The following is a 13,515-nucleotide window of genomic DNA, read 5'->3' as shown; positions in this document are numbered from 1 at the left end:
TGTCATCTGCTGGTGTTGATCCACTGTGTTTTATTATCAAGTCTAAAGGCAGTGCAGTTTTGTTTTCCTACAAAATCTTACAGCACTTCATGCTTCTTCCCTCTGCTGAAAACAGCTTTTATGGAGATGAGGAATTTATTTTCCAGCAGGACTTGGAACATTGCCCACACTTAAAATAGATCACTCTGTGTGTAATACATCTATATAATGTATGAGTTTCACATTTTGAACTGAATTAGTGAAATATAGTAACTTTTCAATGATATTCCAGTTTTTGAGATGCACCTGTATGTTTAACAAAACAGAATTTAGAGTTTCTGAGACTGTTTATGGTATTTTGTTTCAGAGACTCTTACCAAGACAATGCAAGTAAAAACAACAAAACACAACACACACCTCTTTTCCATGTCCTTCAACTGAATTTGGAGGCTTTCCCATTCCTTCTTGAGCTGCAAAGAGAAAATAAACTGATGAGGGGAGGCCTGTGATGATGATATTATTATTAGTAGTAGTAATAGTAGTAGAGTACATTTATGGGTGGAGAATGAATAGGTCAGGCAAGGGGTAAGATATTTCTATAAAAGCATGCTAGGACAAGAAGTATGTTACATGAATAACTGCATCACATGTGGGAAAAAAAGGAAGTGGGGAATTGTTGACATACTTTTTGGTTGTTGTCGTTCTCTTTGTGACTGCTGGAGAGTTCCTTAACTAGCTTTGTCTTTTCCTTTGTTATCGTTTCCATGACCAAGCTGTTTTCAGATGCTGCCTTTTTCAGCTCCTCACTGAGAGAGAAGAGAGAGAGAGAGAGAGGCATACAGACAGAAATTAAAATAGAAAAAATATATCATTATTGTGATTTAAATAGCATAGAATAGCATAGAACAGCATAGGACAAAATAAGCAAGTTTTGTAATTCAGATAAAAATGTAGCTTCAAAAGATGAAACTGTCAATAATTTTATGTCAATAATGAACCTCATCATTTACGCTGAGATGCCAAAAATAATAGTACAGAAATATTTAAACCGATCACATAGTGTAACCTCAGGGGAAAGGGGGGCACTAAGGCACGTCATAGAAGGCATTATTACCCACAGTGGACAGCACAGTGGGTGGTAGTGATTGTGACTGGCAGCATCTGGCTATAATTGTCCATGCAAATACGTGAAAATGAGGGGCTCTTTTGCGTAAAAACATAGTTCCTGTCCCAAGACGTTGTGACAACACTGTTTAGATCATTTAATTATAAAACAGTATCAGATCATCTGAACCTTTACCACCTTTTACTAAAAGAAATCACACAGCATAGACATGTACCTACTTTAACACAGAGATCAACAGCACATTCTGTTCTTAAGCTAGTCAGGTCTAAAACATGAAGCAGAAATGTGAACTTGTTAGTACCGCACTGTAATGAGAGCAATTTAAAGCTGCAACAAGAAAAAAAAAATAATAATACTCACATTTCTTTACAAAGACTGTTAATCCTCTCATTCTCAGAACTCAGGAGTTCTTTGGATTTTTTCAGCTCTTCTTCATACTGGGAGTTCTTTTCTGACAGACTCTTCAGCTGTGCATTAGATAAGAGGCAATTTAGCTCAAAAGACACAGTTATTAGTAATTAATGACAGTGTCGTCTGTTTAGCCATAAAAACCTGCTTTAATTACATACATAAATGCAAAGAAAATAACAGCATTCAACACGCTTGGAATAAAGATTGCAGGAGACCAGACTGACGGTCTTTAATATGTCAAAAACATATCATATCTTCATCATCACAATATGAGCACGTGCAATAGACGTATCGCAGGACATCCAATGTGCACAAATAAATCATATCTCAATCAATGTCCTGCTACAATTTAATACACATTTTAATACAATAGGAGAATATGCACTTTTTCAAAACACATCTACCAGAGACAGATATGTTTTTCAAATATTTTTTTACTCCAATCTTCAATACATGGAGTGTGTTACTGACATACACTATACTACCCAAAGAATCCACTCGGCTGCATTGTGTTTGGTGATGTAAGGCTTGGATGGAGCTTGGAAACCATGGAAACCCATTTCATGAAGCTCTCTCAGCTCTACAGTACTTGAGCTAATCTGAAGCTACATGAAGTTTGAAAGTGTAAAGAGACTGACTCTGCAGAAAGTTGGTTATTTACACTGACAGAGTGAGTTGCTGTCATTCTCAGTAGCTACCAACGTGTTATAATATCACTGACTGCTGGCTGTGGAATATTTAGTCGTGAGGAAATGTCACAACTGGACGGGACAGGTGCTGCATCCTATCACTGTATCACACTGGAGTTCAGGAAGCTCCTAAGAGAGACCCATTCTTTCACGTATGTTTGTAGAAGCAGTCTGTATGACTAGATGCTGTTTTATACACCTGTGGCCATTGATATGGCTGGCTGAACAAATACTAGCAATATAGTCATTAATTACTTGACAAATGTGGCTAAAATGATTTCTGATTAAATACAGCTCTGGAAAATATTAAGAGACCACTTTGGTTTCTCTGATTTTGCTATATATAGGTTTATGTTTGAGTAAAATTAACACTGTTGTTTTATTCTATAAACTGTGGACAACATTTCTCATCTAGAGAATTTATTTTAATTACTGTGTAACATTTGCAAGACTCAAAATTAAGCAGATTGTTAGTGTTTATTTCTTATAGTGATTGAGATCACATTCCCTTAATCAAAAAGGCAAGCACTGAACAAACACTGCAGAATTTTGTAAATGAGGTCTGATGTAGACATTTACAAACTGTCCTGTGATGCTCTCAGGATGTTCACTATGGGTCTTTTAGGGACTTCATGAGTTAAAATAATGGACAAAGTGCTGAAAGGAACTCCCAATATCTGTAAAAGGGTGACGAATAAGCTACATCATGGGCTCTTTTGGGTTAATGATACCCTGGCTATTCACGTACCTGACTCTGCATTTCTTGTCCAGTGTTTTTGAATTCCTGCACTAAAGCCTCGGCCTCTGATTTCTCCTTCTGCAGTGCAAGCTTTTCTTGAGTCAATCTCTCCAAGGCCTGTGCAGTCTGTCCAGCACTCTCTGAAGCCTAGAAGAGATTGGCAGAGGTGCAGGATTACTTTCATTTACAGGAAAAAAACAGATACTTTGTCAAACACACAGAGTGCAGGGAGTTTGTACACCCCACACTTGCATGCCTTGAGTCTTTAAGAAGAAACCCGACAATTGGAAGCAGTGCCATTTCTGTGACTGCGTCAATTCAGATTCCAACTTACGACTCAAAACAAGCTGACATCATTTAACCAATGATTAACCAAGTAGTTTCTACATGCTAGCAGCGTTTCTACAGCAGAAAATTACTCATGCCTTTAGAATATGGCAGAATAAAGGCGATTCTGATAATATTCATCTTCTTTTCTACAATCTAAATAAATCTACAGTGGTGCATGAGAACTTTTGAACTCTTAAGAATTTTCAAAGCGTTTTATTTATTGAGGAAATGATCCAGTATTATGTATCTGTGAACGTCAAAACGGCACTAAATGAACCTTTCTTTCTGCATCTAATGTAACCCCCCCCCAGTCTGTGTTGATCATCAGTCCTGCACATTGGCTAGAAGGAATTTTAGCTCATTCCTCTGTACAGAACAGCTTCAACTCTGGGATGTTGGTGGGTTTCCTTACATTAACCCACTCACAACTTCTCTTCTGGATTTAAGGTCAGTACTTTTGCCATTTCCAAACCCTAACACTTTTCTTTACTCATCATTTCTTGGTAAAACCACTTTTGTGCTTAGAGTCGTTGTCTTGATACATGGCCAAGCTCCTGGACAGAGGTCCTAACATTTTCTAAATTCATTGTTCAATCAATGATGGCAAGCCGTCCTGGCCCAGATGCAACAATACAGGCCATGACCATGACACTACCATCACTGCGTTTTACAGATGGGATTAGGCTTTTATGCTAAAATCCTTCCACCAAACACTGTTTAAAAAGCTTTATTTTGGTGCCATTCATTCAAAAACATTGTCCCAATAGTATTCTAACTTGTCTGCGTGATCTGTAGCAAACTACAGAGAGGAGGCAATGCTAATTTGGAAAAGCAATGGCTCGTAACAATCATGCCCACCACTGTTCCTCAGTGTTCTTGTTCTGATAATGGGCTCATAAACATTAACATTTATAAACAAAAGGCCTTGGGAGGGTAACAATGATCTTGAATTTTCTTATATTGAATTGTCTTTAAAATAAGTTAGGACCTGGTGAAAATCTAGTGAAGTTTCAGGTCATTTTTGTTTTGTAGAGCATTCTAAACATTTCACCAATCCTCAAGCACCACTGTACAATGAGTGGAAAAGACGGGTTCTTAGTGTTTAGTCAGTCAATGAATCATGCACACATCTCAGCTGCTACAAAAATCTGAAATTAAACAAATTATTGTAAGCATAGGAGTATTTTAAGATGCTGAGAGAAGAAATTAATAAAATGCATGCTAGGATTTTAAAAGTTGAAAAGGACCTCATATACAAAGATTTTGGATTACCGGCTGAAACATCAACCAGCATGACAAGCTATTTCATATTCATTCAGTAAGATTCAGTGGCGGCTGGCCAATAGGGGGCGCTGGGGCGCCGCCCCCTTAAAAATGTTTAGATATTAAAATGAAATAATTATGAACTGCAAAATAGTTATAAATGTGTTTATTCATACTGTGTGTCTAATGGACATGTTAGATTTTATTAAAAAAATAAATATATCATTGCATTTAATTGCTCACATTGTGCACACTTCCTATGTGCAGGGCGCCGGTCTAATAAGAGTGTATGTAGGCACGTCAACTTTTGGCAAGCAGGTGATCTGAGGCTGATTTTTAATTGGTTATTTTAGGTTTTCCACAGGGCGCAGCGCTCTGCGTCCCGGACACACCCATTCTAATGCGTAGTGTGTCAGCATTGGCTTATTTTTTTAAAACATCGTGTGATTGGATAATTCCCAAATCAACTCATTAGTTCAGCTGCGGTTCGTTATCTCGATTCACGTTAAACAACATTTGCAGGCTGGAGCAGCATCATGAGAGAAAATTCGGTTTTGTCTTTACAAAAAAATGCTTTTACAAAGCGTTCACTTGAAGAAAAAAAGAGGATAAAGGAGCTTGGACCGGATCGTCCCAATTTACATATTCAGCAACAGGCAAGTGATCGAGGACGATCCTACACCCGGGCTTTTTCCAGCTCTTCCTACGACAAGCGGAGTTGGCTAGCTGGATGTGATGTAAGCAATGCCTTTTACTGCTTTCCGTGTTTGCTATTTAAAAGTTCTGGCACGGAGGAATTGTGGACAACTACTGGAGTAAGAGACTTAAAACATCTTTCAGAAAAATGCAAACGGCACGAAAACAGCCGCAGCCACTTAGACAATGCTATGAAGCTAAGTTTTTTGGGGAAACTTAGCATTGCTCAACAACTAGATGAAGGCTACAGGATTGCTGTTAGAAGGCACAATGAAGAGGTGACAAAAAATCGGCACATTCTCTCTAGAATAATAGATTGTGTTAAATTTTGTGGAGCATTTGAACTGGCCTTGCGTGGCCATGATGAAAGTAAAAGCTCGGATAATCCCGGCATCTTTCGTGGGTTGGTGGATTTTGTTGCTTCTCTTGATGGAGTGCTAAAAGAACACCTTGAGAATGCTACTGTGTTTAAGGGAACTTCGAAAACCGTGCAGAATGAACTGCTGGACTGTATGTTTTCTGTTTTGAGGGAGCATATTATCAAAGAAGCCCAGAGCAGTGATTTTCTTTCAATCCAGGCAGACGAGACAGTGGATATTGCCACGCAGTGCCAACTTGTGCTTGTACTACGTTATATCGATGCCAAAAACACTGTTCAGGAAAGGTTTTTTGAATTTGTCCCTCTGCAGTCGGCTACAGCTGATTCCATTGCTACAGCCCTAAAAGAACGTCTTTCAACTATTCTTCCTGAGGATCAAAAGGCTAAGCTCATCTGCCAGGCATATGATGGAGCCAGCGTGATGCGAGGTGCCACTGCAGGTGTTCAGAAGAAGATACAAGATGTGTACCCAAATGCCCACTACATCCACTGCTATGCACATCAGCTGAATCTAATAATGCAACAGGCTACTTCTCACATAACCAAAGTAAGAATATTTTTTTCTAACCTTAATGGATTTACCAGCTTTTTTTCCAGATCATCCAAGCGCACAAGTGTTCTTGATAAAGTTGTGGCCCACAGACTACCAGCATCCAGTAACATCAGATGGAACTTTCACAGCCGTGTCATCAATACTGTGTTTGATCACAGAGAGGACCTTATCCGCTGTTTTGAATGCATACAAGACTCTGGTGACTTTGACCCCATTACCGTCAGAGAGGCTGGAGCATTTGCCATGCTCCTGGAGGATCAGGATTTTAAGTTCTTTCTGCAACTTTTCCACCATATCATGCCTCATGTGGACCTCCTCTATGCCAAACTCCAGAAGAAGGTCATAGATTCAGTCTGTATCCAGAAGAGCATCCAGCAGTTCCAAGAGGACATTCAAAAGATCAGGTAATAGTTGAAATAGTTTATTCTTTTTGTTCTTTCTCTTCTTATTTTTTTCTTCTTTCTCTTCTTATTTTTCTTCATTGTTATAATAGTTTAAGTCTTTCTCTTTGGCAGAAATTCTCTTCACTCTATGGTTGGACAAAGCAGTGTAGGTATAGCAGTCAGCCAGTAAAGAGGTGTCGGACACTCAGTGTAGAAGACCACGAAAGGATTGCTGCAGAAGTGAGTTGTTGTGGAAAATCACTGTTATGCTGGTTTATAGTAGTGGTATTTAGTCTAGTAGGAAGGTGTGCTTTATAGTTAGAATTAAATTTGTTTATGTGTTGTTATGCATGAGTGATTAGGGTATGTTGATGTAATATCTGTCAAAGATATTTTATTATATAAGTTGTACTGCAATGTATGGGTAATGAAGGGAAAAAACTAATTCTTACAACATTTGGATTTTGTATAATTGTGTCCCCCAAAAATGCTGTAAACATTTCATAACACAGTCTTAAAAAATGGCAGTAAAGTTGATTAAAATCAAAAGTTAGTTTATTAATAAAATGTGTTCGTTCTTTGTATGACTTGTACATTAACATTTCGTGTTTAGAATGAAAAGTATGATTTTGTATAATCACTTTATAATCTTCATGTTTATCCTTCTCTCTCAAGGTCTGTGATATCATACTGGGACACACCAGGGAGCGCTTTTCCTTCACGAACCACCTTGTTAGTGCCACACTCCTGCAGGGGGACAGGTTTGAACAATACAACACAGCATTTCCTGAAGATGCACTGAGCAACACTTTAAAAGCCTATCCAGTGCTTAATGGAGGTAAGCTGAAGACAGAGCTTAGTCTCATCTACAGCAAGGAAGAGTTCAAAGCATGTTGTGGTGCTGTGGGCCTACTCCAGCTGTTTATGGAAAATAACCTAGAAGAAGTCTTTTCAGAAACTGTCACACTCCTGAAGATACTCATCACCACACCCATGACCACAGCAGAAGCTGAAAGGTGCTTTTCGACTCTGAAAAGAATTAAGACTTTTCTGAGAAACTCAATGACTCAGGACAGGCTGAATGCATTGGCCATGTTGTCAATGGAGAAAACACTGGTCACAGAGATGACTGATTTTAATAAGAATGTAATTGAGAAATTTGCAGGCCAGAAGGAAAGAAGGGCAAAATTCATGTTCAAATAGTGCTATTTTTTAAGATCCATTTTATGTTTTTTTTTTTTTTTTTTTTTACATTGGTTTGTTTGCGCCCCCCTCAGTTTTTTTAGCACCAGCCGCCACTGATTCTCACCATTGTGCACTAACAAATATGCTTTTACTGTCAGTGACAACTGAGGAAAAAAGGAAACCTGAAGGCAATGAAACAATAAGAGGGAACTATAGTGCAGTTAGTAAAGCATTAAAGAAGATGAATGAAACAAACAATTAAAATGAGGTTGGCATGGAAAGAAAAACAAGCATGTTAGCGTGAAGATAGCAACTCAACTCTACATCTAAAAGCTGTGTGATCGTTAGTAGGTCTGAAGACGTTTCTTAGTTGCAGAATACCTCAAGCTGCTTTGATAGAGCACTTTTATTTTGGGCCTCAAGTTGAGCCACCACAGAGCTGATTTCTTCCTTTTCAATCCGCAGAGCATCCCTCTCAGCTCGCACTGCAGCCAGACAGGAAGTCTTCTCATCCTGGGCCTCGGAAAGACGGGTCACTTCTATTTCTGCAGCTTTACGTTTCTCCTCCAGCTGAGTATTGTCACTCTGAAGGTTCTGCAGCTGTTCTTCTAAACGAAGCTGTGTTTCTTTCATCTCTTCTACTTTTGTCAGATAGTCAGAGGTCTTCTGGTCACTGGTTTCCAGGCTTTGACGTAGAGACAACACCTCTTGCTCCAGAGAACATTTTAAAGCTTGGAGATCACTCTTGTCCTTAGTAAGGTTAGCAGTTTCCTTCTGCAGTTCTTCAATTTTGGAAGCAAGCAAGTCTTTTTCAACAACCATACCTGATCTAGCCTCAACATTTTTCTCCTCTTGTGCTTTTAAAGCATCAATTTCTGTAGCAAGACAGGTTTTCTCTTCTCTGACCTTTTGGAGCACAGAGAGGAAGTCCTCAATGTTTTGAATACAAGAAGCTGAATTCTGAATGTCCTGAACCTGTATATTTGTCTCTGAACACAGCTCTTTCACCAAGTTCCTTAACTCTTCTACTCGGTTGAACAGCAAATGTTGCTCCTTCATTTCCGTCTCCTTCTCTGTTCTGGAAGATTCAATTTCAGCATTTAACTTCGACTGAATCTCTAAGAGACCAGCTTTTTCATTTTCATACTCAGCTATTCTTGTCAGAAGTTTCTCAACCTCTTTAGAAAGGTTTTCTTTAACTGCAGACAACTCATTCTTTTCACTTTCCAGAGTTTGCTGACAAGTTTCTAAAGAATTCTTGGCTTCAGAGAGAGATTTGTTCTCATTAGAGAGATGTTCTGTTTGCTGAAGTAGATCACTGTGTGTCTTTCTTAGTTCCTCAATGGTGCTGTTTAACTCTGTTTGCTGAGACAGAAGGGACTTTTTATCATCTGCAAACGTGTCTGTATTTTGGGCAAGTTCCTGCTTCATATGATCTAATCTGAGCTGTAACTTCTGGTTTTCCTCAGCTAGGCTGATTTTGGTCTTCTCCAGAGATTCGGTTTCAGAATTCTTCTTCTCCAGAAGATCCTGTAAACTGGTATTATCCTCTGACAGTTTCATCTTTTCTGACTCCAGCTTCTCCTGTAACTGCTTCATTTCCTTTAGATCTGATTCCAGATTGGTTCTCTCATCAGTTAATTTCGCATTTGCCTTCAGAGAGTTCTGTAGGTCATCTTTGATGCTACACAGGTCTGCAGTTTGCTGCTGTCGCTCTGCCAAGAGTGATGCCTTCTCAGACATTTCTTTTTCAAACTTCTCCTTTAAGTCGCTTATTTGCTGTTGTAAATGCTCCTGTTCACTATTTTGCTTATCAAGTGCAGACTTGAGGCATTTTGTGTCTTCTTCAAAGGTCTGAAGGGTCTTCTCAGTCTCTGAGACCTTCTCCTGAAGAATTTGCTTCTCCTGAGCAAAAACGTCTGCGTCAAGCTGCATTTTCTCATTGGCAGCTTTGGTCTCTTCTGTACTGAGACACAGTTTTTCAACAAGAACCTCAACTTCTTTAGAAAGCTCCTGTTTCTCAGAGCAGATCTTTCTCTGGGTTTCAAGCAGACTTTCCTTCTCCTGCATGAGCACAAGCCTCTCAGAATCAGTCATTTCCCTACTAATTTTGATCTCCTCAAGCATTCTAGCAAAGCTCTCCTTGGATGCTTGAAGCTCAGCATTATCCCTGCCAGACTTTTCTAATGCTGCCTTGGTGGTTTGAAGCTCCTTCTGAAGCTCTTCCTTTTCAGCCTCTAGAGACTCTTTATCTGATATTGTGGTATTGAGATTTGCCAAAATGTTGGTATTCTCCCTGCGGAGAACTTCAGTTTCAGCCTGCAGCTTAGCATTCTGGGCAGAGAGCTCCTCTTTCTCAGTCTGCAGTACTGACTGAAGCTCTGTGTTCTTTGTATTGAGAGAAGTAATGGACTGCAGTTCTTCCTGACAGCTTCTGAGCTCTTGCTGAAACCTGTCTCTATCCTCACAAACCTTTGTGTATTTCTGGTTTAGCTCTGAAATGCTCGTCTCTTGGTTCTGGATCTCTTGCTCATGCTTTAAAATGACATCTTGTCTATCTGCATTACACGTTTCAAGATCTTTAATTTGGACAAAGTGCTTTGCTTCAGTCTCTTTCAGAGCAGTATTCTCAGCTTTCGTTTCCTCCAGGAGTTGCATTAACTTCTGCACCTCCTTGGCTAGTTCTTCTTTTGCACTGTCCACTGCTAACTTTTCCTCATGCAGCAGCTGGCTGGTGGAACGCAGTTGCTTTATATCAATGCTTAATTGTTCACTGAGTGCCGTTAGTTCTTTATTTTTTGAAGAAAGCTCTGTCTGCCCCAATTCTAGACTGGATATCTTCACTTGAGACTCCGCCATTTGCTTCTCCACATCTTCTTTCTGAGCATGAAGAACATCCTTCTCCTTAGAAAGACGTTCAGACAATAACTTTAAATCCTCAACCTCAGAAGCAAGCTTCTCAGCCCCTTGCACGGAGAAAGCCAATTCAGCAGTGAGCGACTGAATAAAGAGGGGGAAAAACAATAGGAGGGTTATGTTGAAAAAAATATGTAAAAACACCCATGCAAAAATGTAGGCAAACAGAACAAGGAAAAATGAAGCACCATCAAACAAACAGACAAAAAAACTAACAGGGTATGGAAATTGTGCAGATTAGATGCAAGGAAACAAACCCCACGAGTAGGAGCTCTTGTGAAGATTTCCAACACTACATTGACCTACCTTTATCACTATGACTAAAGTGTAAGCCGCTCAGGATAAGAGTAGGGCTGGGAATCAATCCTTGGATCGATTCGATTCTGATTCATAAGGTCACGATCCGATTTCATCCATGATTCGATTCGATATCGATCTATTTACATCAGGGGTGTCAAACTCATTTTGGCCGAGGGCCACATTGGCATATTGGCTGTCCTCTGAGGGCCAGATGTAACTTATAAATGTAATAAAATGTAACCAAATGTAATATAAAATGAATGTAATTACTCTTTAATGTTAAATAACTCTAAATGGAAAAAATGTTTGCTTGTTGCTCTATTAACATAAATCCTTTTAATTTGTCATGTTATGAAATCCAAAAACTCCATCAATCAAGAACCAAACTATTCAAGTGAATAGAAATGACATAAAATACAAGTTATATTAACTTTGATCAAAACGTTTGATACTGAAATAAGGCTTAATAAATATAAAATCAAAAAATGTGAGCTGTTAAGAATATGTGATAGATTTAGCAGTTCCTCAGATTTAGCAGTTCCTCATCCAACCACTAGTGGCAGCTGCAGCAGCAGCACAAGCCCCCGCTGTCTTCACTGAGTCAGAGCTACAGCCCAGCCACGGGCTACAGGCTCAGCTCAGCCAGTCTGGAGCGTTTTTAAAACATTTTAAGTTCTTCTGTGTAGGAAATAAAGGTTTTAACCCCACTAACCGGATAATACAGCTCTCTACAGCTCATCTTTCAGCACAAGCAGCTAACAGCAGCAGTTCAGAGCAGCGTCACGGAGTCACTGCTCGGATTAACGTTACATTATAAACAGGTCAGTTAGCGCGCTGCTAACCTCAGAATGTTTATAACTACGGAGTTTAGTGCACACACCACGGCTGCAGGGTTAGACTGTTGAAGGCTACTGAAGACTATAAAAGGCTATTGGAGGTTATTGAAAGGGTTATTGGAGCAGAAATCAGTACAGGCTGGTTAGATAAGTGATTCACGTCTTCGTCCTTCGCTGCGGTGAAACTGAATAGCGCTGACACAGTGATGTTTATTAAAATCATTAAAACAGATTTTGTCAGCTATTGTCTTATAAATATTTACACATAACTTATATCTCTCCTAAAAAGCGTTTATTTTGGTCAGTAACACTCTTCGTAACACAAAAGGCATACCGGTCTTTCGCCTTGAAGCACAGCCGTCCGTCTGCATCAACTTCTCTTTTTCTGGACATTATGGGATAAACATTTCACCCGCGAAGTTACGCCTTCCCTCCGGCAGGGTTTCCACATCAATGACTACACTGCCGTGTAGTGGCAGTAAGCCGTAACTTCGCGGGTAATACAATCGACAAGCATTGTGGGAAACGTAGTTTTTGGTCAAAGCACGCTTCTGATCCATTTATTATAGACACTAAGATCTTACAAGCTCTCGCGGGCCACATAAAAGGACGTGGCGGGCCACATTTGGCCCGCGGGCCTTGTGTTTGACACATGTGATTTACATATTGCTGGATTGCCACTTTAAAATAAATATTGTCCCATAGACAAAACAGCCCCATGTGTGTTTGTGATTGTATCTGTGTATCGGTAAGAGGGACACACAGAGAGAAGAGTCAAGAATTTAAAGTACTTATTTATTTTGTAGAATTAGAGGGAAATTTAACACCAAATGCCTTTTTCAGTGCTGTTTGTTTTGCGGCAGGTTCAGCTATGTCGGCGTGGTGCCTGGATATGTGGTTGAGGAGATTGGTGGTATTGCCACTATATTTTACCTCTGTTTGGCACAGTTTGCACACTGCTTTTGTTCTGTCTAGTTCGTCTTTGTCCTCGTAAGGTTTGAATCCGAAGTACAGCCAAACAACGTGGATTTTAGTGCTGTAGCTTCGGCCATCTCGCTCTCTCTTAAGTTTCGGTTTCGATTAGCCGCCACCCGCTTTTTATACTGCCCTTGCAAGTCAAAGAAAATAGTTCCTATAGTCACCTGGAAAAGATCGATCCACATTTTTGTTGACTGATATCTTATTTTTTGAGCGTGAATCGATATTGGATCGCGGATGGATTTTTTGAACACAGCCCTAGATAAGAGCATCAGCCACATGCAATAAATCTAAATGTAAAGATGTAAAAATCTAAATTGTTGGAGGGGCAGAATTTCATTTTTTTTGTGATCAACTTTCCATTTGTTTTACAAATGTTTAACAGCAGGGAAGGGTTGGGGAAGAGGGAGCAGGGCAGAATTGTACTTTTAAAGAGCAGCTGTTAAACACATGAACACAGATCAGCCGTAACATTAAGTCAAGAGATATACTTGGAGTTTGACCTTCAATTTTTCAGAAACCTGGTGGTGTTCTGAATGTAATTCTTCACATACCTGCCTTGTTTTGTAAATGTTACTGGAAGCTTCCTCTAGAGACTTTATACTTGTGTGTTACAGTATTAAGACACACCATATAGCTACAGGTGCTGCTCAATGCTGCACTGCTGCAAACGTTTTTGTGTGTACCTAAAGCTATTCATTTTAGTAAATGTTCACCAACCAGTGCACCAATCAGACACGCGTACATGACTG

At 39.5% G+C, this 13,515-nt stretch overlaps 1 protein-coding gene across 4 annotated transcripts in view; it reads right to left on the bottom strand.

Moving 5' to 3' along the window:
• The window catches only part of clip1a (CAP-GLY domain containing linker protein 1a), a 70,688-nt gene that overhangs the window by 23,834 nt on the left and 33,339 nt on the right, over positions 1-13,515 (bottom strand). For 3 of the 4 annotated variants that reach the window (XM_049470237.1, XM_049470238.1, XM_049470239.1), the window contains 5 exons: positions 8,115-10,733; positions 2,954-3,091; positions 1,466-1,572; positions 665-785; positions 397-449 (listed from right to left, as the gene is read on the bottom strand). In XM_049470237.1, coding sequence (XP_049326194.1) covers positions 397-449; positions 665-785; positions 1,466-1,572; positions 2,954-3,091; positions 8,115-10,733 — 3,038 coding nt within the window. The remainder of the gene's footprint in view (positions 1-396; positions 450-664; positions 786-1,465; positions 1,573-2,953; positions 3,092-8,114; positions 10,734-13,515) is intronic. The other variant, XM_049470240.1, reaches the window with a different exon arrangement.

The sequence above is a fragment of the Astyanax mexicanus genome, chromosome 22 (genome assembly GCF_023375975.1).
Source record: "Astyanax mexicanus isolate ESR-SI-001 chromosome 22, AstMex3_surface, whole genome shotgun sequence".
Classification (NCBI taxonomy): domain Eukaryota; kingdom Metazoa; phylum Chordata; class Actinopteri; order Characiformes; family Acestrorhamphidae; genus Astyanax; species Astyanax mexicanus.
This window is presented reverse-complemented; position numbering and strand designations above follow the sequence as displayed.